At 35.2% G+C, this 25,013-nt stretch overlaps 3 protein-coding genes across 8 annotated transcripts; all 3 read left to right on the top strand.

The window, feature by feature from the left end:
* The first annotated feature begins 447 nt into the window (after positions 1-447).
* On the top strand, positions 448-10,458 carry LOC125253164 (gastrula zinc finger protein XlCGF7.1-like). 3 transcript variants are annotated; one of them, XM_048166983.1, is made up of 4 exons: positions 562-581; positions 2,806-2,922; positions 6,158-6,782; positions 8,771-10,458. In XM_048166983.1, exons 3-4 carry the CDS (start codon positions 6,725-6,727, stop codon positions 9,688-9,690), a joined length of 978 nt encoding a protein of 325 aa, XP_048022940.1. In that variant the 5' UTR covers positions 562-581; positions 2,806-2,922; positions 6,158-6,724; the 3' UTR covers positions 9,691-10,458. The 3 variants fall into 3 exon arrangements, with proteins under 3 accessions (XP_048022939.1, XP_048022941.1, XP_048022940.1); XM_048166982.1 differs by lacking the exon at positions 6,158-6,782 and having other exon boundaries at positions 448-581; XM_048166984.1 differs by lacking the exons at positions 6,158-6,782; positions 8,771-10,458 and adding an exon at positions 3,093-5,471 and having other exon boundaries at positions 449-581.
* A 2,060-nt stretch (positions 10,459-12,518) lies between these two features.
* On the top strand, positions 12,519-15,582 carry LOC125253162 (gastrula zinc finger protein XlCGF8.2DB-like). Its single transcript, XM_048166980.1, has 3 exons — positions 12,519-12,645; positions 13,297-13,413; positions 13,675-15,582. The coding sequence occupies exons 2-3, from the start codon at positions 13,356-13,358 to the stop codon at positions 14,610-14,612; spliced, it is 996 nt and encodes a 331-aa protein (XP_048022937.1). The 5' UTR covers positions 12,519-12,645; positions 13,297-13,355; the 3' UTR covers positions 14,613-15,582.
* Positions 15,583-19,408: 3,826 nt separating this feature from the next.
* LOC125253166 (gastrula zinc finger protein XlCGF7.1-like) lies at positions 19,409-24,975 on the top strand. 4 transcript variants are annotated; one of them, XM_048166989.1, is made up of 4 exons: positions 19,409-19,570; positions 22,736-22,879; positions 23,006-23,125; positions 23,964-24,975. In XM_048166989.1, exons 3-4 carry the CDS (start codon positions 23,068-23,070, stop codon positions 24,854-24,856), a joined length of 951 nt encoding a protein of 316 aa, XP_048022946.1. In that variant the 5' UTR covers positions 19,409-19,570; positions 22,736-22,879; positions 23,006-23,067; the 3' UTR covers positions 24,857-24,975. The 4 variants fall into 4 exon arrangements, with proteins under 4 accessions (XP_048022946.1, XP_048022944.1, XP_048022947.1 ...); XM_048166988.1 differs by adding an exon at positions 22,233-22,432 and having other exon boundaries at positions 19,464-19,570; positions 22,736-23,125; XM_048166987.1 differs by having other exon boundaries at positions 19,411-19,570; positions 22,736-23,125.
* Positions 24,976-25,013: the final 38 nt, after the last annotated feature.

Here is a 25,013-nt window from a genome sequence, read left to right as displayed (position 1 = left end):
ATTTAAGTGAAAGCAAAGGAGGAAATTAACTTGATAAGAGTTTTCAATAATCAAGTATATTATGAATTTACACAGACTTATACAGACAGTGCAAAACAAAAAACAGACAGAGGCAACAGGATTTGGGGTGGCAATACCAGGAAAAGGAATTGGAATAAATAGAAGAACATCGGATAAATTAGGGGTATATACTGTAGAAATGTTGGCAATATTAACTGCATTACGGTGGATGGAAAAGACGGGACAGAACAAAGCTTTGATATGCTCTGACTCTTCATCAGCTTTAGCTATTTTAAGGTCGTCTATTTCAAAAAGCCGACAAGATATCCTGTATAAAGTACTTCAGCTAAGCACGAGTATAGTTAACAAAGGTAGAAAATAGAAAAATAGTAAAATAGAAGGTAAAGAAATTAGATTGTAAACCTATTATCTGTTTCACACTCCGGAGCAGAAGGGGGCGGTAATGCACCAATATGCTGGATGCCAACCAGGTTATTGTAAAACAGGAAAGAAGAAGAACAACAATTTAAGTGATGCATAAAACACAAATTTGGTGAAAATGCCGCGCTGATGAGGATGGGGTAAGTAATATGGTAGTTTCGGGAGTTATGTGTGACAATTGTGCTGGTGTTTTAAGTATGTGTACTTGTGGATTGCGAATGCTTCCGAGTCCAGTGCTCATCTTCTCATTAACAATATGTTTCTCTCTTACTGATCATAGTTTCATACTGTGGATTTGAAAATTATTTGAAATTAATTTGACTGATAACAATTTTGCTCATATGGAAGAATGAATGAATGAATGCGCGGTACGTGCCTTATATAAATTTAAAGAATATTGAAGTAATCTTAAAAAGTAATGCACACAGCATAGAAGAGAATGACAGTCAACAACTTAATTAATAATTAATTAAGAATTGGGCAATTTGGGCATAAACATGTAAAGTAAAGTACAGTAAAATGACTGACTGAAAAATGACACAGCAGTGATTAAAATAATTAATACAAATAAACAAAGGTTCATATTCATCAGGTCACTGTTACTAGTTTAGACCAGCACTGACATCCTGTGGTGAAATAATCGCGAATGTTTAACAGTCGCTTCTTTTTCAGATCGGTTGGTTTCAGAATTAGGTGTGGCAAAATGGCTCCATAGCGCCACCTACAAAATTTCAACGAAGTGCCCCTCGTGCTACGTTTCACATACAGCTATGAAATTCGTTACATGTGTAACTGCCCAAAACCTACAAAAAATGCTCCTCGTGCAAAATTTGATAAACAACAGGAAGTGAGATATTTTGAATTTTCTTTGCCAAATTTGTGCAGTTTTTGCCATTTCCAGACGTTGTACTTTAACGAATTACTCCTAGAGCTTTAATCAGATCAACATTTGGTCAGTCTAATTTAAAGGCTTTTGCGACATTAAGTTGCAAAGATCTTGAGATTTCGCTGAAGGGCGTGTCCGTGGCGGCCTGACAAATTTCAATGTTTTGCCATAAAGTTGTTGTAACTCGGGCATACAATGCCTGACCCATCCCAAACTTCTTGTCCTGGTCTGAAGACATCTACATGCCAATTTAGTCATAGCGCCACCTGCGGGCAACAGGAAATGTCATGTTTTACACTATGATTAACTCCTCATTGAGATTTAACCAGAACATCATCATATTTGGTCTGTCTAATCCTAACGCGTTTGTGATGTTAAATTGCAAAGATCTAGAGTTTTCGTTGAACGGCGTGTCCGTGGCGGCCTGACAAAATTTGATGTTTTGCCATGAAACTCAGGCGTACAATGTCTGACATGCCCCAAACTTCGCATGTTGGATAAGAGTCCTGACCTGAAGACATCTATATGCCAATATTCAGTTAGTCATAGTGCCACCTGCTGGCAACAGGAAATGGCATGCTTTACACTGTAATTCACTCCCAGAAACAAACTTAAATATGTCATGAAATACCAAATGTGTTAGAAACACGTTAAATCATGCAGTTCAGTTTATTTATAAAGCACATTTAAAAACGGCCGCAGGCCGACCAAAATGCTCTACACAAAGAAATGTAGCTAACACCTGGCTACGTGCTGAATTATGCGATTAACGCCATGAAACAGGAAGTTGTTGTAACTCAGGCATACAGTGTCCAATCTGCTCCCAACTTTACATGTTTGATAATATGCCCAGCCTGAAGACATCTACATGGCAATATTCAGTTTTAGTCAAAGCGGCATCTGCTGGTAGCAGGAAGTGTGGCACGTCAAAATGACTTTGCCATATTTCTCTCATATTTACCTGCTTAAATGCATGTCGCCCACTGTTCACTGTTTTCCTAAAGCCTCCAGGGTTGATGGCCCTGGATGCGAATGTCCTTTCAACACTGCTTGAAGTTTTAATGTTGGATTAAAATTTCATGTTCGGTTGAGTTTGGAAAATTCTTTATACCGTAATCATCTTCTCCTGTCTCTGAAAATGTACAGGTTTTTAAATCTTGCGGACAATCATTTTAGGAGGCATTTAGTCAACTAGGTTACAATATATACATAACCGGAAATAAATGAGTTGTACTATTTCAAAGACGCTGAATTTATTTAGAATGATATCAGAAATAGTCATTTATAAATTCTGTAAAATTTTATCCAGGGTGGCTTCTTATATCTAAATATTTTATAATTTAAAAGTAAATTCACATTGTTCTTAAGGAGGCATTCATGGTACCCTAATATAAGAGTAAAACATTTGCATCTGAATAATATTATATTAATAATAATATAATATAATAATAATAAAATGTACTCTCATCTTCCCACAGGTGAAGCAGCAAGACAGAGGAATTACTGCAGGAGAAACTACTGACATACTATTGTAAAGATGGAGTTTAAGGAAGAACCCTGTAGAATAAAAGATGAAGATACAGAGGAACAAATAGGTTGGTGTTTTCCTTCATTTTCTTATTTATTATTTGAAGACTACATGCTAATGTTTTCAATGTAATGTATTTCATTTACTGGTATTGGTTCCGTCTACTAAAAGTTTATCATATTTAATTTTGTTTCTAATATGTCCTCCTTTAATTGAATTATGGGAATTTAATTTTAGATCCTATGGATGTGAAAGTTTTGAAGCATGAGTTTCATTTCACAAATGAAGATGGACACATTTCACAGACTGAAAAGAATTTTACACAGAAAAGTGCTGGGAAAACTGGAGTTAAAGGATCTTTCACCTGCTCTGAGTGTGGAAAGAGTTTCACAGATAAATCAAAACTCAGCAAACACATGAGAATTCATACTGGAGAAAAACCGTTCACATGCACTCAGTGTGGAAAGAGTTTCGCTCACAAAAGTACTCTCAAAGATCATCTGCGCTCACACTCTGGAGTGAAGTCGTTCAGCTGTGATCATTGTGATAAATCATTTGTTTTTTCATCAAACTTAAGAGTACACCTTAAAATTCATACTGGTGTGAAGCCTCACTTTTGTACTTTCTGTGGAAAGAGTTTTTCACTGCTGAAGTATTTAAAAGATCATGAGAATATTCATACTGGTGTGAGACTTTATGTGTGCTCTGACTGTGGGAAGAGCTTTGCTACATCCAGTGCCTTAAAAACACACCAGAGAGTTCATACTGGAGAGAAACCGTACAAGTGCTCACACTGTGGAAAGAGTTTTGCTCGGTCAGATTCCTTGAAAGATCATGAGAGAATTCACACTGGAGAGAAACCGTACAAGTGCTCTTACTGTGAAAAGAGTTTTGCTCGGTTAGATTCCTTGAAAGATCATGAGAGAGTTCATACTGGAGAGAAACCGTACAAGTGCTCACACTGTGAAAAGAGTTTTGCTCGGTCAGATTACTTGAAAGGTCATGAGAGAATTCATACTGGAGAGAAGCCGCACCAGTGCTCTTCATGTGGGAAGAGATTCATCCAATCATCTAGTCTACTTTATCATAAGAAAAAGTATTGCCCATAGTTTCTTAAATAAGGAAAAGTTTATGTTCATATCCAGCACTTTGGCTGTTAAGAGGTGATGCACTATAATTAATGCCATTCATTTGTTACAAGAATAAAAGAAACAACTTGTACTTTTTGAGTGGCTTAAGTCATGAGCAATTTTTTTCATGAAGGCCTAAAGTTTTCAACAATAAGCAACAAGTATCACACAAGTGCTGTTATGTCCTGAATAGCACAAGTGCATATGTGATATTGAATTTATACACTAGTTCAATAAATAAGAAGTAGGGGTGCAACGATACCCTCATGTCACGATGCAATATATCACGATACTGACCTCATGATATGATATTATTGCAAAACTCCAAGACATATGGTAAAAGGTTAACAAAAAATGTACTGTTGATTCAAATGCTAAATTTAGTATTACAATGAGGGTAGAAATGAATAGGCTTGGACTGATTGGTGGCTGACTTAAAGCTGTGCATGCTAGTTAGAAATTAGGCTTGTTAGAGATGCATTGGCACTGCGCAGACTGATTAGAGTATGACATCAAAGTACTGCAAGAGCGATTGGAGAGCAGACGACTCCTTAGTTACATCCCCCAAATGACACACTATACACTTTGCACTTATACACTATATACTTATGCACTGTGTTCTCATCCATGTAGTGTATGAATTTATAAGGTTATTTTATCATTAAACAAGAGTAATTAAAGCTGCAACAGTTGAGTGCATGAAGTGTCCAACATTCCACACTTCCTTTTTCCCAATAATTTAGTGCATCATCTGGGTATTTAAAGTGTACTTTTTCTTTTTGTATAGTGCATATGTACGCAAATTGGAACTCACCTCTTATGTTTTTGAATCGCTCTTGGGGTACTTTGTTGTCATCGGTCTACACAGCGCTGATGCATCTCGAACAAGGATATTTTGTCCAACTTGAGACAGCACCGACACCATGTGACTGTGACATATGGCTTCAAAGAACCATGAGAGCGATTCGAGAGCAGTCGGCTGAGTCAGCCAGCGCAGCTTCTCAAGAACGGCTGCACAAGCTCTGATGACGACACAGCTGTGTTACGACTGGCCGGATTCACCACATGACAAGGATCACATGTTTCGTTTTTTTCTAACACCTTCAGTTCCGCTAATGCTCACAAATCTGTGTTTTCATTACAGTAAAACTGTTTTCATGTTATACTGTGTCATATTTTCAAAATAACTGATAAATCATAGACCCACTTTATTGGTATTTGTAGTAAAGGCTTATGTTGAACTTTATTCTTGTACAGATGATAGCGTTGTATTAAGCAGTACATAAAAAAGTGTTTCTGTTTCTTCATGAAAACATATGAAACATCTGTATTTGCCAGATATTGCGTCTAATCCACTTCATCTGATAAAGTAGCCTACGCAAACGCAAGTGTCCGATCCGACTTGACGATTCCGTTTTCAAATCATTTCATTAAAAAATCATATTTTCATAATAAAAACTCATTAAAAGGAAAGTTCACCCAAAAATGAAAATTCTGTCATCATTTACTCTCTCTCGAGTCGTTTCAAACTTGTGACTTGCTATCTTTTTCAGAACATAAACAATATTTTGAAGAATGTTGATAGACAACACATTTTGGTTACCATTGACTTCCATTGTATGAACAAACAAAATACTGAATATTTGAAACCTGGTAAACAATATGAACTACTGAAGAATAGTTTCAGGCATACAGTTTATCTTTATTCTCATGTGCACATTAATTTTTTGCATGATTTTTTTTTTTTTTAGTCTAAAATTCCATCTTCATTCTTTGCGAAATGACGTTTTTGAAACAGATGCTGTTTGTCTTTCACTTCGATTGGGTCTTAAATAATTAAATAATTCAATTAAAGAAAGGCAAATTGATAACAAAATGAAAGTGCCAACTGTTAGCTACCTCTTCATGGTATTTTAGTCATGATCTTCTCAAAAGTGGTGTTATTATCAGAAATGAGCTCTATTTTCCAGCACTGTTAAACTATCAATCCATCAGTTCAGTTCAGAGAGGAGCTGAAAGAATATTGATGAAGGTTGATTACTGTAATCAGACATCGATTAAACGAGTGAATGTGTGCAAAATAGAGACAAAGGAGTCGTTTGCAAATCAGAGATATGAAGATTTAAGTAAACATATCGTGGCATCTTTTTATGAGCATCTTTCACTTTACAGCAAGTACAGCGACTCTCCGGAGTTCCGCCAGTAGAGGGCGCTCGTGCAACCGAAGCAATGACACACATCCGAGTCTAGGAGAAGAAGAGAAGTGAGCGAGGGAAGGGAACATAAACATGAGAAGTGGAACACAGCCGTTCATTCTAAATTTTAAATCTGTTCTTTTTCAGACTGTGAGTAACGTTACATTTGTTTGATCATTTATTAGGAAAAATCTAAATCCAAACGAATAAACGAGTCGGTTCATTTAACTTAGAAATTAACTGACTATTGTTTTACATTACGCTCGTGAAACGTAAACTCGTTACTGACTGGTTTTTCACATTACAATTTGTGAAGATTATGAGTTTTGTTTTAATTTTATGTAAAGAAACCTGGTAAACAGGTTTAATGCATGTAAATCATATCTAAAGTAACAAAATCAACATAAAAATCAGCTAGAGGAGTTGAATTGTTTCTGAACAGTTGTTTGATCAAAACATTTGCACCTGGAAAATTGATTGATTATAAGTGCAAGCAAGCAGGAGGAATTACTCCAGGAGAAACTATTGACATACTATTGTAAAGATGGAGTTTGATGAAGAACCCTGCAGAATAAAAGATGAAGATACAGAGGAACAAATAGGTTGGTGTTTTCCTTCATTCTCTTTGATATCTGATGAGGAACATTAAGATGAAAACTGACATATCCTCCTGAGACCCAGGCATCCCGAGGAAAAAAAAAGTCTTTTTCCTCGGGATACTATATTTTAGTGAATATAGGGCTTTTTCAGGGCTTTTCAGAGACACCAAAACAACTCCATCTACTTGGTCTCTGAAAATGATTAATAAATATTGACTGAATTATCAAATTATGGAAATATGATAATATTTTTAATTTTCAAATTGTCGTAAATAAACATCCCAGGAAAATGTTATGGGGTTGACTTATATGACTTATGAAACTGCATTGATTTCATATATGTCCTCTGAAGAAGACACCAGGACTTACAGCATGTTTTTCGGGCGTTTTGGGGAGACACAAGAAGCCAATAGGGAAAGAAATTATATATATCAATATTCCTATGAAATATAATATATTCTAATGAAAATGTTGTCAAGTTATTACTCCCATTATTACACTATTCTTTTACATTATATATTTCCACATGAACGCATTAATATGCAAATAATTACATTGTATAGAATGTAACTATTGTGTCAGAATGTCAGCTTATTTTAATCACTTATCAAGCTTGAACACAGTGGTTGCAGACACAGACATGAAGATACCTTTAATTTCACCAAGCCGATTGCTCACTAAAACCCCCCAAAGTCATTATGTTTTCAAGCCAGTTTGATTTTAGTCTTCCCATTCACACCGATTTGAGAATGCACACAAAAACAAAGGACGAGATTTATCGTACGATCCAATCATATCCAATCATAACCGATCACCCCAGGTGAAAAAAAGTACACTTCCTTAATGTACTTAAAGTGCTCTATATTCGCGCACTAATTTTGTACTTAATATACTAAAAATTCTTCTTTAGTACTTCTTAAGATCATCTTAAGAACATCTAAGTGTACTCAACTGTGCTATTTTGAGACATCATGAAATATGAACTAAAATGTGCTTTTAATATATTATCTCTGTATTTAAAACATTTATTTAGATACTACTTATAGTACATTTGAACCCATAGTGTACTACAAGTGGTAACTAAATACATTTTTTAAATACAGAGATAGTATAATAAAAGCACATTTTAGTTCATATTTCATGGTGTCCCAAAATAGCACAGCTGAGTACACTTAGATGTTAAGATTATCTTAAGAAGTACTAAAGAAGAATTTTTAGTATTTTAAGTACAAAATTAGTGCATGAAAATAGAGCACTTTAAATACATTATAGAAGTGTACTTTTTTCACCTTTATGGCTGCACAAAACTTTAGGGTTTGCAAAATATAAGCCTGTGTTTATGTAATATATGTGTGTGTTCTGTGTATAATAATTATGTATGCATGTATAAATAAATATATATTTTTTATATATATAAATATAACATTTTTCTTAAACGTATACATGTATGTGTGTGTATTTATATATACATAATTATACACAGAACACACACACATATATTATGTAAACACATGATTAATTGTGATTAATCGTTGTGCAGCCCTAGATCACATCAAATCATTGCGCAATGGAGACATTGCCTCCTCTCACGTGACTTTCCCCCAATTCATTTTCAGTTACACCATTGTGCTATTTATTGGTTAAGATGACAACATCATATCGTACATCATTTAAATAGACAGACATTTTGTCAGAACCTCAAGTAAATTACATTTTGTTTAGTTTTCTGTTCAGAACATTCTTACTTTATCCAGAATCGCGCAGCTCTAGTTTCTAATGCTCCAAACAATGTAATGACATAAACTAAATTCACACACACAAAAAACCCCTAATATTTCTGGTTCTCAGGAGGATATAAAAATACTATAGAGACTACTAGTATCTAGCTTAGATGTAAACTAGATTTGTGCTCAAGTAAGAGTGAACTTTATTTGTTTATTTCATCATTTGCCTTCTTTAATTGAATTTGGAAAATTCAATGCTGATTTTAGATCTGATGGAAGTGAATGAAGACAAACCGCATCATTTCAGAAATGAAGATGGAAATGCGGTCGTTTCAAATACTGAAGAGAATTTCACACAAAAACAAGCTGGAAAATCTGGAGTCGAAGGATTTTTCACCTGCTCTGAGTGTGGAAAGATTTTCATTCAGAAAGGAAACCTTAACAGACACGTGAAAATTCACACTGGAGAAAAACCGTTCACATGCACTCAGTGTGGAAAGAGTTTCAGGCATAAGGGACACCTAAATGACCACATGAGGATTCACACTGGAGAAAAACCCTTCACCTGTTCTGAGTGTGGAAAAGGTTTCTGTCGCAAAGAGGATGTAAATGTGCACATGAGAATTCACACTGGACAAAATCTGTTCACATGCACTCAGTGTGGAAAGAGTTTCATTCAGAAAGGAGGCCTAAATGTGCACATGAGATCCCACACTGGAGAGAAGAATTATACATGCTCTCAGTGTGGAAAGAGTTTCGGTTACAAAAGCGTTCTGAAAACTCATCTGCTCTCTCACACTGGAGTCAAGTCATTCAGCTGTGATCAGTGTGATAAAACTTTTGTTTTGGCTTCAGGCTTAAAAACACACCTAAAAGTTCATACTGCTGTAAAGCCTCATGTTTGTTCTTTTTGTGGAAAGTGTTTTACACGAGTGCAGTATTTAAAAGAGCATGAGAGTATTCATACTGGTGTGAGACCTCATGTGTGCTCTGACTGTGGGAAGACCTTCATTATATTAGGCAACTTAAAATCACACCAGAGAGTTCATTCCGGTGAGAAACCGTACAAGTGCTCACACTGTGGAAAGAGTTTTGCTCGGTCAGATTCCTTAAAAAGGCATGAGAAAATTCATACTGGAGAGAAGTGGGAAGAGTTCGATCCAATTATCTCATCTATAGACTTATAAGAACAAAAAATGCCCAAAGTTGTCTAATTAGCAAGTGTTCATGTCCGGATACATCACTTTCAAGTAAAAATAAGTAAATGATTTGACATTCAAATCGTTTTAATATTGATTTAAAGGTATCCTGTTATGCTTATCTGCTTTTTTAACTTAAGTTAGTGTGTAATGTTGCTGTTTGAGCATAAAAAAGATCTGCAAGGTTACAAAGCTCAAAGTCCACTCCAAAGGGTGATATTTTATTTAACAGAATCCACTTTTCAAGAACTACAACGAACGCCTCGCTTGGACTACAGCACGATTTTTCTGGGTCTTATGAAGTCATAATATTGTTCCTCATTCAAATAATCCACGCCCATGGAATACGCAAAATAAGGGGACGAGGCCTACCAATCACAACACACTTGACCAGCTAACCAATCACAGAACATTTCGGAAGGAGGGGCTTCATTGAAATCGCCGTGTTCAAGCTAGACTGGAGAGGGGTGCTGTAATAATGTAAAATATGTGAAAAATAATGCATTTTTTTAACAATCAAGCATGAAAACATATTCAAGTACACCCCCAAAACAAAATATAGACTTCGTAAAAGGGCTTAATAGGACCCCTTTAATCTAAGAGGAAAATTTGCTAAAATTAGTAGTGAAGTTTGAATCTGTTCACAGTTTGGTCAAGCATTGCTCTTCTCTGTTCACAACCACTGTTACATGATTTATAATCTAACTTCAGACACTTGTTTTGCATTAAAAGATTTCTAAAGTTTTTTCAGGTGAACTGTGGTTTGCCCCGATACGGGTTGTGTCGAGCCATTTGTTAGTCTGGTTGTTTGATGAGCTACTGTCTCATCTGCAACGCTGGGTGTTTGTTGATACAGATTTCATCAGACAGCCTATTGCAATTTATTTTGTTGATTACATTTAAGAATATGATGCAAGTGACCACCGATATATTTACAGTTTTTCAAAAAACAATTCGACAGAGAATCATAATGTCTATTACAGTATACAACATAAATATGGGGTGCCAATAGACTGATATACAACACGCTTTAAGAAAAGTTATTTTCATCACACTGTAAAGTGATCTAGAGGAAAGCAAATTGAAAAATATCACTCACAATACAGCATAATGCCAATTTCGGGTCAGCACTTTTTTTCATTTTCAGAAATCATTAGAATAATTATGATTATTCTATAGTTAAACCATGGTTATTGTAGTAATCTTTGACATCATACCCGCACCACTATTTTGATTTCAGGCATAATAACATATAACAAAGAAATGTCCTCGAAGTTCTGTTCTGACATTCTGTTTTCCTGTAAATTATTATGCAACAATCTGACACACAGAACTTTTTAAGATAATGCATGTATCTCTGAATTGCAAACCCATCCTTTGTCTCTAATTCACAATTCACACGCTAAATCTATGTCTGATTACAGCAATCAACCCTCATCAATATTCTCTCAGCTCCTCTCTGAACTGAATTGAAAGATTGCTAAGTTTAACAGTGCTGGAAATATAGAGCTCATTCTGATAATAACATAACTTTTGAGAAGATAAATTCATTATTTATTTGTCATTTAGAGTCTGTTGCAAGAAAGTGTTCGAACATAAATCTCTCAGTAAAACATTCTGGGAACAATTAACCAAACATTGTATCATTATTTCATACATCCTATTTGTAACCATTTCAATTTTAGTTAATACTGTTATATTAAACTTTGTTGCCACACCAGTGCTCTTCATGTGGGAAGAGTTTCACCCATTCATCTAATCTAAAGACTCATAAGAAAAAGCATTGCCCAAAGTTGTCTGAGCAAAGTTCATGTTCAGATCCATCACTAACAAGTATAGTTTGATATAATTCTAATAAAGCAAAAGTTGGATTTTTTTTAACATGGCAACATTATCAAAGAGAGAATATTGATAAAATTATATAAAGGATTATTGAAGATTGTTTGTCCAAGAATGGAAATTCAAAATGTCCCAATTTTAGTAGGAATGCTTTTCTTTATGTTGGGGAGTAAATAAAAGTAATGATTTCCATATGATGTTCAAATTCATTTTGGTTGTTAAGTGGTGATGCTCTATTATTAATTCAGTCATTCATTGCATCTCTAGCCACTTGCATTGTGTGTAGAATTTATGTTACATCAAGAAATAACAAACTTGTGCTTATTGAGTAATTTAAACTCACGTGTTATGTCTGAGCTTGTGTGGTGGGATGTGTGTGCATCTTTCTTTCTCTCTCTCTCTCTCTCTCTCTCTCTCTCTCTCTCAGGTGGTTATTTGAACGTGTTCCTGGAGGATTGGTGGACTGGAGAGAGCGTACTGTGAAATACACCATAGATGCTGTAGAGAAGAGAGATGTTGTTGACATGATGTATTGAGAGAGTGTTACAGTGGTGTAGTTTTCTCATGATTCATGATCTGTAAACTGTATATCGTTTGCTACCTTGGATGCTTTTTTCTTTTTGGTATATATCTTTCTCTTGCGTTTGGTATAGCCAGGGAGACCAAAGTATTTTCTTTTATTTTCTTATAGAGTTTGTTTAGTTGTAAGTGGGTTTAGTCAGTGGCTGTTTTTTTTAGCCCAACCTCAAAGACTTTGCTTAATTTTTGTTTTTGGTAAAACAGAAAAATTGTAAAAAGAAAAAAAAAACTGGTAAAACATGTTATTTGTTACTTTTAAATCTTCAAATCTCTTTATCTTTCAATTTTTTTTATTAATAATTCTTGTAACATCTAAGATAACAGAGATTATCGTGGTTGTTTAAATCTAATATATGAGGGTTAAATGGTGTAATATGGTTTCCGCCAGTAGAGGGCGCTCGCGCAACCGAAGCAAAAACACACATCCGAATCTAGGAGACGAAGAGAAGTGAGCGAGGGAAGGGAACATAAACATGAGAACTGGAACACAGCTGTTCATTCTGCTCTAAATCTGCTTTTTACTCTGTGAGTACATTCATTTTAATATTTATTTGAGGAAATCTAAAAGTTCGGTTCATTTTACTGAATCCAACCAGCTGAATTGTTTACCGAATTAATCAGAATCCGAAGTTGGGAGGATACTTTCATTATGTCTGACTAGAAGTGAACCCCTTACGTGGTTTTACTACAAATATTACAAATATTTGCAGTAAAAGTGGTTATACAAATGGTAATCGATCCGTCAAAAAGCACATGGTTACTGGAATTTTACTATAATAAAGCCAATGTTTGTGGGAAGTGTGTCAAGATTGTGATACAGTCACGATGTATTCTATTTTCTGTTCTATCTAAGCTTATTTCGGTATTTGTTATGCATTATGTATGCATGTGGATTGTTATCTGTGTATATGTATGTTATTATTAGTTTTTTAATGGTTTTTATCTTTTTAACTATTTATCATTTAAACTGTTTCATATATTGGGTCCTGCTTTCTCAAAACAGTGAGCAATTTGAGCAAAACATTTTCACCTGAATAATCCAGAGTGATTGTAAGTGTGAAGATCATCTGCTACATGATCAACAGCAACCACAATTCACACCTTCAGTCAGTGAAGCCGCTCCCATAGTCGTTCATGAGAGTTTAAATGCTGGGGAATATTCCCATCTTCCCACAGGAGAAGTAGTAAGCAGGAGGAATTACTCCAGGAGAAACTACTGACATTCTATTGTAAAGATGGAGATTAAAGAAGAACCCTGCAGAATAAAAGATGAAGATATAGAGGAACAAATAGGTTAGTGTTTTAATTCATTCTCTTTAATGACTGATGATGACGAACGTAAAATGATCTGACAAAACCTGACAAAGAGTTTACCAGCATCTGTTGGAGCGGTGTGAACTGGCCTTGAGATGAAAACTGACATGTAACAATACAATGCATCTAAAACTAGATACTAGTAGACTCAATAGTAAACTAGATTTGTGCTAAATTAAGGTTGTATTTCATTTTGTTCCTTCTGTAATAGAATTATGTGAATGTAATCTTATATTTTAGACCTGATGGACGTGAATGAGGACAAACTGCATCAATTTCAAAAACCTCATCATTTCATAAATGAGGATGGAGACTCTGTCATTTCACAGACTGAAAAGGATTTCACACAAAAACAACTCAGAAAAACTGGAGTCAAAGGATCTTTCACCTGCTCTGATTGTGGAAAGAGTTACACAAGTAAATCAATTCTTAACGGGCACATGAGAATTCACACTGGAGAAAGACCGTTCACATGCACTCAGTGTGGAAAGAGTTTCACTTATAAATCATTTCTTAACAGACACATGAGAATTCACACTGGACAGAAGCCTTATGCATGCTCTCAGTGTGGAAAGAGTTACAGACATAACAGGCACCTAAATGACCACATGAGGATTCACACTGGAAAGAATCTGTTCACATGCATTCAGTGTGGAAAGAGATTTGTTCAGAAAGGAAGCCTAATTGCGCACATGAGAATTCACACTGGAGAAAAACCGTTCACATGCACTCAGTGTGGAAAGAGTTTCACTCAGAAATGCACTCTCAAAGATCATCTGCGCTCTCACTCTGGAGTGAGATCATTCAGCTGTGATCAGTGTGATAAAACATTTGCTGTGGCAGCATACTTAAGAAGACACCTTAAAGTTCATACTGCTGTGAAACCTCACGTTTGTTCATTTTGTGAAAAGAGTTTTAAATATCTGCGAAAGTTAAGAGAGCATGAGAGTATGCATACTGGTGTGAGCCCTTATATGTGTTTTGACTGCGGGAAGATCTTCACTACATCCAGCAACTTAAAGTCACACCAGAGAGTTCATACTGGAGAGAAACCGCACAAGTGCTCACACTGTGGAAAGAATTTCTCTCAGTCATCATCCTTGAAATATCATGAGAGAGTTCATTGTAAGGGTGGTCTGCCTACAGTGGTAAAGGCTGCAGGGTTGGCGAATGACTAAAGAAACGTTATCAGCAATATTTCTTGTCTATTACTACCCACTGCTACTTATACCAGTGACAGAAATAAATGCAGTTACAATAGGAAAAAATATGTGGGAGAGCATTGCTGTAGAGTGACGATATTGTGTTGCAATAGGTAACACTTCAAAGTTAATACAGAATCAAAACTAGTAAGCACATCATTTGTAATTGAAAAGGGTTTAATTACAATACCTGGTTATGGTTACACTTACAAAATAGATGATTAAAACTTATACCATTAATCATACCCAGCATATATGTAGAATGTTACCTGAGAGATAGTAAGAGAGAGTTTAAAAATAAGAAGAGAGAAAGAGCCAGAGCAAAGAAGCCCCAGTGAAATGAAGAGCCAGAGAATAAAAGGAGACTTTCCGTGACTGAAACCCAAATGTGAGACATTCAAACTGACCAATCGGATGATTAAAACTTCCCCCGCTGTACAATAAGTGAGACAATTAGCAGACCCCGATGTACATACATCATGGCCTATAGGCTTTGATCACTATCAACACCTTTGTGTCTTTAGGAATTCGAAATGGCCTTCGGAGGGGGTAAGTTTTCTTATGATTCATGATCTGTAAACTGTATATTCTATCATTTGCTATCTTTATAAAGTGACCTCATTTTTACTTTGACCCTCGTGTTCCACTGGTTGCATTTTTCATTTAGTCTCTTTATTGTTGCATTCGTTTTGCCCTTTTTCTGTAAATATTGTATATATATAACTTTTATTACTGAAGCGCTATGGCTTGGGTGCTTTTTTCTTTTTGTATAGATCTCTTTTTTTGTGTTTGGTATAGTCAGTGATTGTTTAGTTGTAAGTGGGTTTAGTCAGTGGCGCTTTTTTATTTTTATTTTTTTAAATTGTTTTGGCCTAGCCAGCCCAACCCTTAAAGGATTAGTCCACTTTCAAATAAACTTTTCCTGATAATTTACTCACCCCCATGTCATCCAAGATGTTCATGTCTTTTTTCTTCAGTCGAAAAGAAATGAAGGGTTTTGAGGAAAACATTCCAGGATTATTCTCCTTATAGTGGACTTAAGGAGTTCTTTATTGTTCTTTATTTTACAAAAGCGTTTTGTAACGTTTTGTTATTATGAGTGTCTACAAATAAAAGTAGACCCTTTAGTTTTGAATGATGTCTTATCTGTAGGCTATGACCAGAAATGACACATATTTTAAGTTCTTTCTGCTGTTATCAGGAAACAATAAGGATTGCTGGCGATATGATATCAACTTGACATGGTGCTAAAACTTAAAACTGCTCACCTCAAGCTCTTTTCCCTTCTTCTTTCGCCGCTTCCTTTTTTCAGCACACATGAAAACTACAACTGCCAAAGTGTGATTCAACATGGTATTTTTGTTAACCACTAGCGCATGCTGATGAAGTTTTATTCTTCTATAGAAACTTGCATCGTAGCCTACGAGTCAACAGGTGTCATCATCGTACAGTCTACATGCATGTCGTACCCAAGTTTAATAGATCCATGTCGCACAGTATGATTTGTAATTATTTTAGGACTGCTAAAATCTTACAGTGTATCCCGGGCTTTAGAGCGCCGGAGACCCAGGTTCGAGTGGGGCGAGTAGGACCTGGGTAGAGGGGTTACATAAACACAAATTGTAACTTAATATTTTACATTGTTTTAACTGTACTGCAAAAAAACTAAAAATAAAAATGAATGCTTCAATATTTAGTGACACAAAAACTGGAGTTTTTAATTAAATACCAATATCTCGAATTTGCAGACTATTTCTTTTGTCTCTGTTTTCCACATGTTTGTTCAGTGTCTGATTACAGCAATCAACCCTCATCAATATTCTTTCAGCTTCTCTTTGAACTGCTGTATATGAAGAATTGAAATAAATGTTTGCTTCTCATATTCATCTCCCAACCACTTTAATTTAATAAATCTATATTAGGGCTGCACGATTTGGGGAAAATGTCATATTGCGATTATTGAGGTCAATATTGCGATTGCGATTTGCGATAGCGATATAATAAACAAACAGTATCATGAGTCATCTTGCTTGGTTCTCAATGAAAATACACAGATTACTGATAATGCTGAAATGTGTATTTCTCAACTCAAACTAGCAACAACAGCAAACAAATGCACAGCGTTTTCAAATTAAAATATTTTTATGAAATTAAATAACATCTTTGCATTACTGCAAACTTGTTATAATCCCATTTAAGATATTTGTTTCTTTACTAATCTGTAGTGGTTCAATGGATCACAAAACTCACGGTTCGGATCACATCACGGTTATGACGTCACAGATCGGATCATACTTCGGATCAGCACAAAAAAAAAAAAATTTGATGGGGGTAACTTAACTTTGCATTTATTACTTAGCCCACTTAAACTATTCTGATACCATAGCATAAACTGCTAGCCTAAATAATACATTATTAAAGGCAAGTGAACAGACTGTAATAAGAACAAATACTGTACACCAATTACAACAAGCATAGATAAATACTACATAAAGACTAACAGCAGGTATTTATAGGTTGCTGTCACTTTAAGAGTAAGACATGCACACACACATCGGACAGATATACATCCGAATTCCCACCTCGTTCAATTAAGACATAACTGAATGTGTTTACATGAATACTTGCTGAGAGGGGTATTTTGACTGACATAATGCGTGTATGTGACCATCCAAGTGCACTGAGGACGCGAAAGAGAAATCAATTTGGAGTTCGCGAGCTATAAAGCGCCTCTCTCTCTCTGTGCGCGCGAGCCTTGTATGTATGTGCGTCATGTGCGCACCGATAACAGCGCTGCGTGCGATACCGAATTAAATCCTCTTTCCTCTTCAACCACTACTAATCTGGGTTTATAATCTTATAGCCAAAATATCGCCATATAACAAAGGTAGCGTTTTTTCTTGCCACCAGTTCAGTGACAGTTTGCTCCGCATCCATCTTTACCCGTTCTCTGTGCTGCACACCGGAAAAGTCATGACCATGCGCGCCACACATGCCACTGCCTAAACTGAAACTGACTGGTCTTCTTTTTATTAGCGGTGTATAAAATGGGCAAACAGCTCTCAGATAATGGGTTGTTGTGTCCACACATTTATTTTTTATTTATTTATTAACTTATTATTATTTTATTTCATAAAATCGCAGCATTTTGCGTCATATAATCGCACAAGCTTGACATCGCGATTGCGATTGCGATATGATTAATCGTGCAGCTCTAATCTATATGATAAACTACAGTACAGTCCAAAAGTTTGGAACCACTAAGATTTTTAATGTTTTTAAAAGAAGTTTCGTCTGCTCACCAAGGCTACAGTTATTTAATTAAAAATACAGTAAAAAACAGTAATATTGTGAAATATTATTACAATTTAAAATAACTGTACTATTTAAATATATTTGACAAAGTAATTTATTCCTGTGATGCAAAGCTGAATTTTCAGCATCGTTACTCCAGTCTTCAGTGTCACATGATCCTTCAGAAATCATTCTAATATGCTGATCTGCTGCTCAATAAACATTTATGATTATTTTCAATGTTGAAAACAGTTGTGTACTTTTTTTTTCAGGATTCCTTGATGAATAGAAAGTTCAAAAGAACAGCATTTATCTGAAATACAAAGCTTCTGTAGCATTATACACTACCGTTCAAAAGTTTGGGGTCAGTAAGAATTTTTATTTTTATTTTTTTGAAAAGAAATTAAAGAAATGAATACTTTTATTCAGCAAGGATGCATTAAATCAATCAAAAGTGGCAGTAAAGACATTTATAATGTTACAAAAGATTAGATTTCAGATAAACACTGTTCTTTTGAACTTTCTATTCATCAAATAATCCTGAAAAAAATATTGTACACAAATATTTTGTACAATTGTACGCATTAAATGTTTCTTGAGCAGCAGATCAGCATATTAGAATGATTTCTGAAGGATCATGTGACACTGAAGACTGGAGTAATGATGCTGAAAATTCAGCTTTGCATCACAGGAATAAATTACTTTGTGAAATATATTCAAATAGAATTTTTTATTTTTAAATTGTAATAATATTTCACAATATTACTGTTTTTAACTGTATTTTTAATGAAATAAATGTAGCCTTGGTGAGCAGACGAAACTTCTTTTAAAAACATTAAAAATCTTAGTGGTTCCAAACTTTTGGACTGTACTGTATATATCATGTGAGAGCAAAACAAAAATCAGCTTGATGAGTTAAAGTTAGTAAAAAGGAAAAAGACATTTTAACAGTCATAACTTCTGGAGAAAAATAGTGCAGACACTGGAAAATGATGAAGCTTTCTAGAGCACATGTGTCGAATGCCTGAAAAAATGAGATTTTTCATATCATATCAGCTGTAGATCAGGCAAAGGATCATCAGAGCCAAGCAGACTCTCAACGTGGAAACCCTGCATGCCAGAAATATTGTTACACACAGATATGTTTTGCTAGCTACACAATTGAAAACTTGCTGCATTTAATACCCTTTTTTTAAAGTTGTCTATGTTTGTTATTGTAGTACTATTACTGGATAATTCAAAGTGAATGTGAGTATGATAAGCAGATTGTGCATATTGTCCTTCAACTGCTTTTTGATCCGATAATTGGTTCAAAATAGCAGCATAATCTTCCAACCTTACAGTAAAAACTAATTTGTTTCTAAATGGCTATTAGAGCAAAACACTTAATGCTAAATAATTAAGAGTGATTGTAGGTGTGAGGATCATCTGTTAAATGAGCAACAGCGACCACAATTCATACCTTCAGTCAGTGAAGCCACTCCCACCTTCCCACAGGAGTTTAATATGGTTTTCGCCAGTAGAGGGCGCTCGTGCAACCGAAGCAATGACACACATCCGAGTCTAGGAGACGAAGGGAACATAAACATGAGAACTGGAACACAGCCGTTTATTCTGCTCTAAATCTGCATTTTCAGACTGTGAGTACATTCATTTTAATATTAATTTGGAGAAATCTAAAAGATTCGGTTCATTTTACTGAGTCCAACCGGGGTTTTTACCAAATTTAATCCGAATCAGAAGTTAGGATGCTACTTTCATTATGTCTGACTAGAAGTGAAGCTCTTACATGGATTACTACAAAAAAAATAAAAAAAAAAAACATGGTTACTATAGTTAAACCATGGTAACCACAAATTATGAGCATTAACCATGGTATTTGCAGTAAAACGGTAATAATTATATGGTAATAATTCCGTCATTTGGTACACATTTACTGGTGGATCAAAAATGGTCAATATTCATATTCATGCATTTTATTAATATTTCATGTTAATCGTTTATGGCTTATGATTTATCAGTATTACTTTTGATTTCATATATTCATGTACTCCTACTCCATATATTAATCCTCATCATATTTTCAAGTATTTACTCTTTATTGTACCCTTTATGGTTATTCTTCTTTTATCTTTAAGAGTATGTGTGTTTGCTATATTCAATTGTTCTTCAAAGTGTTTCATTGTGACAGGACATGTCGACACATTTGTGGTTAGATATTGGACGCCTGCCAAGTACTGCAGAAGTGATGATGCTTTCAGAATTAGTTGTTCGTTTGATCTTGTAACTTTATATCAAAATAAGTCAGTTTTCATTCCTTCAGACATGTGATAATGCAAGATCTGCAAAATTCCCTTAAGGGTGTCAAAACAACACCTTTTGTATCTATTTTCATCTATCTTTGACATTTGACCAGTCACTCTGACCTAGCCGTTACACCAACTATGACATAATGGATAAATCTGTTTGAGTTTTCCTATGGTATAAAACGGACTGGGTCTTTGATGGTTTAGCTTTTCTTTGCTCTTTTTGCTTCTCGCATCTCTTCTGTGTCTTCTACTTCTGTTTGCTTCTGCTTCTTCTGTTCTACCTCTCATTTCATTCTGCAATATCTTAATTTTGTTCCTTCTTTCTCTATATTCTGAACTTCATCTTCGTCTATTAGATACAATACTCTGGATTTTATTATCAACTATTAATTACTTAATTTGTTTCGCTCTATTATTAATAAATTTGTTATTCCTGATTCAAATTTGATCTCTGACATAATTGCTGGACTGCCTGGATCTCATTGCCACAAGTTTTTGCATCAGTTTACTATAATAAAAGCAAGGTTAATTTTCGTAAGGGAATGTTGCAAATATAACCTTAAGTGCTTCACATACTAGTTATTCAAGTGTAATTTTGAGTTGCGTTTTGTAATTAATAAATTAAACCTGATGTTTTTAACTGTACTGCTAAAAATGTATGTGTCAATCTTTAGTGACACAAAAACTGGTGTTTTTAATTAAATACCAATATCTCAAATTTGCAGACTATTTCTTTGTCACTGCTTTGCACACTTTTAATCGGTGTTTGATTACAGCAATCAACCCTCATCAATATTCTTTCAGCTTCTCTGAACTGCTGTGGGAACTGAAGAATTTAAATAAGCATTTGCTTTTAACATGAATCTCCCAACTACTTTAATTGAATAAATCTAAGAAAAACCATATATCATGTGAGACCAAAACAAAAATCAGCAGTCACTGGACAAAGATGAAGCTTTCTAGAGCACATGTGTTGACCGCCTGCGTTTAAATGTAGTGTACTTTGCAAAGCTATGTGTTTGACTATGTTATACTCTGAGCTATATCCATGTGTTATCCATACTATTGTTTCTGCAATATGTCCTAAAATTATCGCGATAAAAATGTTCATATCAGTCGATATCAATAATTATCACGATAAATGTCAAACTTTTCTGCCACAATGCCATGGTGCAGTTAGTGTTACTACATATTTGTAGATTGAAAAGCCTTCCGACTGTATTGGTGCACAGTGTTTTTCCTGTTTGTCAGTGCTGTTTCATCTGCCGTTAAACTAACTTAAATCTTCTTCGCTGAATTCAAGCGTTTCACTGGATCTCACAGCACTGTTTAGTGGTCACGTGACTGAGATTGATCAGCGAGTAAACGCATCTGCTCTCGTAAGTTTGTGCTGCTGTTTGGACTTCGAGCTGTCCTAGTGGCATGGTTCAAATGAGTAACTGAATTCATGCTACCTTTTATTGACAATTTCATCATCTTTGGGGGCCAGTTGTTCAAAAGTAATCTGATCGGATTTCGGCCACTGGATTGGGTCAAATCTTGAAAATGGGTTGTTCAAAAGGAAAAAGGGATTCTGAAATCAGATTAGATCACGGAATCCAATCCTAGTTTTAATCTGGATCAAACCTTCAGTTTGTGTTGTTCAAAACTTGTCAGTAGGATTTGGATAACTTTGATCCAAAAAAAACAGGATTATCCTGATCCCAACAGGGGGTAGGATTTCAAGGTGGATTCCAGGAGGAAAATGTAGTAAAACTTTAAAACTGGTTAAAAAATACAACATTTATATCATGTAATATACATACACATTTTTTTTATTGATTAAATAAATTAGAAGTAGACATTAACCTACATATTTAGCCTTTCGGTAACGTACTGTAAAGTAAAAAAGATTTTGGTGCCATAAAACGATCCCCAAACAGCTGTAAATATCCAACAAAAATATTATATTTAATTCATAACCCATATTCTCTCTATCATCATGTCCCTTTAGGGGCTCCGTAGAGCACTGGTAATCCAGATTTGGTAATCTGGAAAAGTGTGTATCTGGATCAGGGTGATCCAATCCATTTTTTCTTTGAAAAACCAGATGGATTACCTGATCCTGGATAGCAAAACATGGGATTTCCAAATCCAGATCATTCTGATCCAGATTAAACTTTTTGAACAACTGACCCTGGATGATAACTTGAGGTTAGTTTCAGTTTCGCTTTTACTTTCATCACTGCTTCCACTCATTTTTTCCTCATGTGGAATTTTCTTTGCCAATAGCTTACAATATTGTGCAGCAGGAAATGGACGTGCTTTGACATGCAAGCTAAAAGCTGCACGCAGACTGGCTGTTGTCACGATTATTTCTTCTATGTGATTGGCTTTTAGATTAATCTATATCAATCATCATCATTATCATCGTTATCAACATCAGTTTTATTGCAATTTGATATGATATTGTTTACTAATATTAAATTATAATGGGATCTCCTTAATTTCTTTCAGAATCTTTACTCGCTTCTGGTCTGTGCGCATTCACATGTTTTGGAGGAGGCATGGCTTTGGATGGCGATTTGCAGGGAGGGTGGGATTGTATGCTTTCATTTCAACAAAAAGTTAGCATTTCCCAGACTACAATTTAGAGTGATTGTAAGTGTGATGATCATCTGCTAAATGAGCACCAGCGACCACAGTTCACACCTTCAGTCAGTGAAGCCGCTCCCACAGTCGTTCATGAGAGTTTAGATGTTGGGGAATATTCCCATCTTCCCACAGGAGAAGAAGAAGCAAGCAGGAGGAATTACTCCAAGGGAAACTACTGACATACTATTGTAAAGATGGAGTTTAAGGAAGAACCCTGCAGAATAAAAGATGAAGACACAGAGGAACAAATAGGTTTGTGTTTTCCTTCATTCTGTTTAATGACTGATGAGGAACTGACATATATCAATACATCTAAAACTAGATACTAGTATTAAACTAGATTTGTGCTACATTGTAATCAAGACATATTTATTTTCATTAGAGATGCACCGATTGCAATTTTCTTGGCCGATTTCTGTTTTTCACAGTTTTTTGCTGATTACAGTTTTTTCAGAACTATAATTGACAGCATATACAAACAAAAAAACTTTTCTTCAATGCAAAATTTTATTTTTTATAGAAAATAAGTAAAAATACACTAATAATAAACAAACAAACAAATTTTAAACAACAGCACAAATAAATGCAATAGAATAAAGAATGATATGAAATAAACACTTTTCAGGTGGGTATGCAGTATATTCAGGTAAGACTGGATAGTCTTCATTGAAAAAATTAAATACATATTAATACTTACAATTAGTTACAAAAGTTATTCAGTCAGGAGCAGAGAGTGATTTTATTTGTCTTTAGTTCTTTGATTAACATGACAGACAGCAGCAGGAATATTAGGCTGCTGTCACTTTAAGAGTTTATGCACGGATTCAATATACTGTTACACAACTTGTGTTAATTAGGTTCCAAAACAGAAGTGAATACTCACCAAGACGAGCATTTTGACATAATTTTGTGTGTATTTGAACGTTTAAGCACAGTAAGCCACTCATTTTGATACTTGCAACTCACAAGCTGTTTTATGCGGAAAATTAGCCGATTCCGGTCCCTGCCCGGTCGATCGGTGCATCTTTAATTTTCATTTCTCATTTGTCCTTCTTTTTTGAATTATGGAAATATAATATGTTGGTTTTAGATCTGTTGGAAGTGAATGAAGACAAACAGCAAAAACCTCATCATTTCACAAATGAAGATGAAAATGAAGTCATTTCAAATACTGAAAAGAATTTCACCCAAAAACAAGCTGTAAAAACTGGAGTCAAAGGATCTTTCACCTGCTCTGAGTGTGGAAAGAGTTACAGACATAAAGTAAACCTTTACATACACAGGAGAATTCACACTGGAGAAAGACCATTCTCCTGCACTCAGTGTGGAAAGAGATTCACTCAGAAAGGAAGCTTAAATGAGCACATGAGAGTTCACACTGGAGAAAGACCGTTCACATGCGCTCAGTGTGGAAAGAGTTTCACTCAGAAAGGAAGCTTGAATGTGCATATGAGAATTCACACTGGAGAAAAACTGTTCACATGCACTCAGTGTGGAGAGAGTTTCACTTACAAAAGTGTTCTGGAAAATCATCTGCGTCGTCACTCTGGAGTGAGATCATTCAGCTGTGATCAGTGTGATAAAACGTTTGTTGTAGCATCAAACTTAAGAACACACCTTAAGATTCATGCTTCTGTGAAGCCTTACTTTTGTTCTTTTTGTGGAAAGAGTTTTACACAACTGCACACTTCACAAGAGCATGAGAGAATTCATACAGGTGTGAAACCTCATATGTGCTCTGACTGTGGGAAGAGTTTTAGTTCATCCAGCAACTTAAAAAAACACCAGAGAATTCATACTGGAGAGAAACCGTACAAGTGCTCACACTGTGGAAAGAGTTTCACTTGGTCAGGAGACATGAAAGATCATGAGAGAGTTCATACTGGAGAGAAGCCGCACCAGTGCTCTTCATGTGGGAAGAGTTTCACAAATGTATCTAATCTACGGACTCATAAGATAAAGCATTGCCTGAAGGTTGTCTAAGTGAGCAAACTTCAGACCTAGGAGTGGGCGATATACGGGCGGACATGATAAACTGCTAGAAAATAAAACAATAGGCTTGTGTAAGAAAAAGAAACTAATAAACATTACCATTGTATTCACTTTTTGTACTTTTGCATTACATGCACTAATAATCTGT

This window comes from Megalobrama amblycephala, linkage group LG18 (assembly GCF_018812025.1).
Source record: "Megalobrama amblycephala isolate DHTTF-2021 linkage group LG18, ASM1881202v1, whole genome shotgun sequence".
NCBI classification, from domain to species: domain Eukaryota; kingdom Metazoa; phylum Chordata; class Actinopteri; order Cypriniformes; family Xenocyprididae; genus Megalobrama; species Megalobrama amblycephala.
Note: the sequence above shows the minus strand (reverse complement) of the source record. Positions and strands in the feature narration are given on the sequence as shown.

Excerpts from the sequence above, each read along its gene's own strand:
- LOC125253164 (XM_048166982.1), top strand. The coding sequence starts at position 2,865 with ATGGAGTTTAAGGAAGAACCCTGTAGAATAAAAGATGAAGATACAGAG. Across the intron at positions 2,923-8,770 it reads AGATACAGAGGAACAAATAG|ATCTGATGGAAGTGAATGAA; the intron begins GTTGGTGTTTTC and ends TGCTGATTTTAG.
- LOC125253162 (XM_048166980.1), top strand. The coding sequence starts at position 13,356 with ATGGAGATTAAAGAAGAACCCTGCAGAATAAAAGATGAAGATATAGAG. Across the intron at positions 13,414-13,674 it reads AGATATAGAGGAACAAATAG|ACCTGATGGACGTGAATGAG; the intron begins GTTAGTGTTTTA and ends CTTATATTTTAG.
- LOC125253166 (XM_048166989.1), top strand. The coding sequence starts at position 23,068 with ATGGAGTTTAAGGAAGAACCCTGCAGAATAAAAGATGAAGACACAGAG. Across the intron at positions 23,126-23,963 it reads AGACACAGAGGAACAAATAG|ATCTGTTGGAAGTGAATGAA; the intron begins GTTTGTGTTTTC and ends TGTTGGTTTTAG.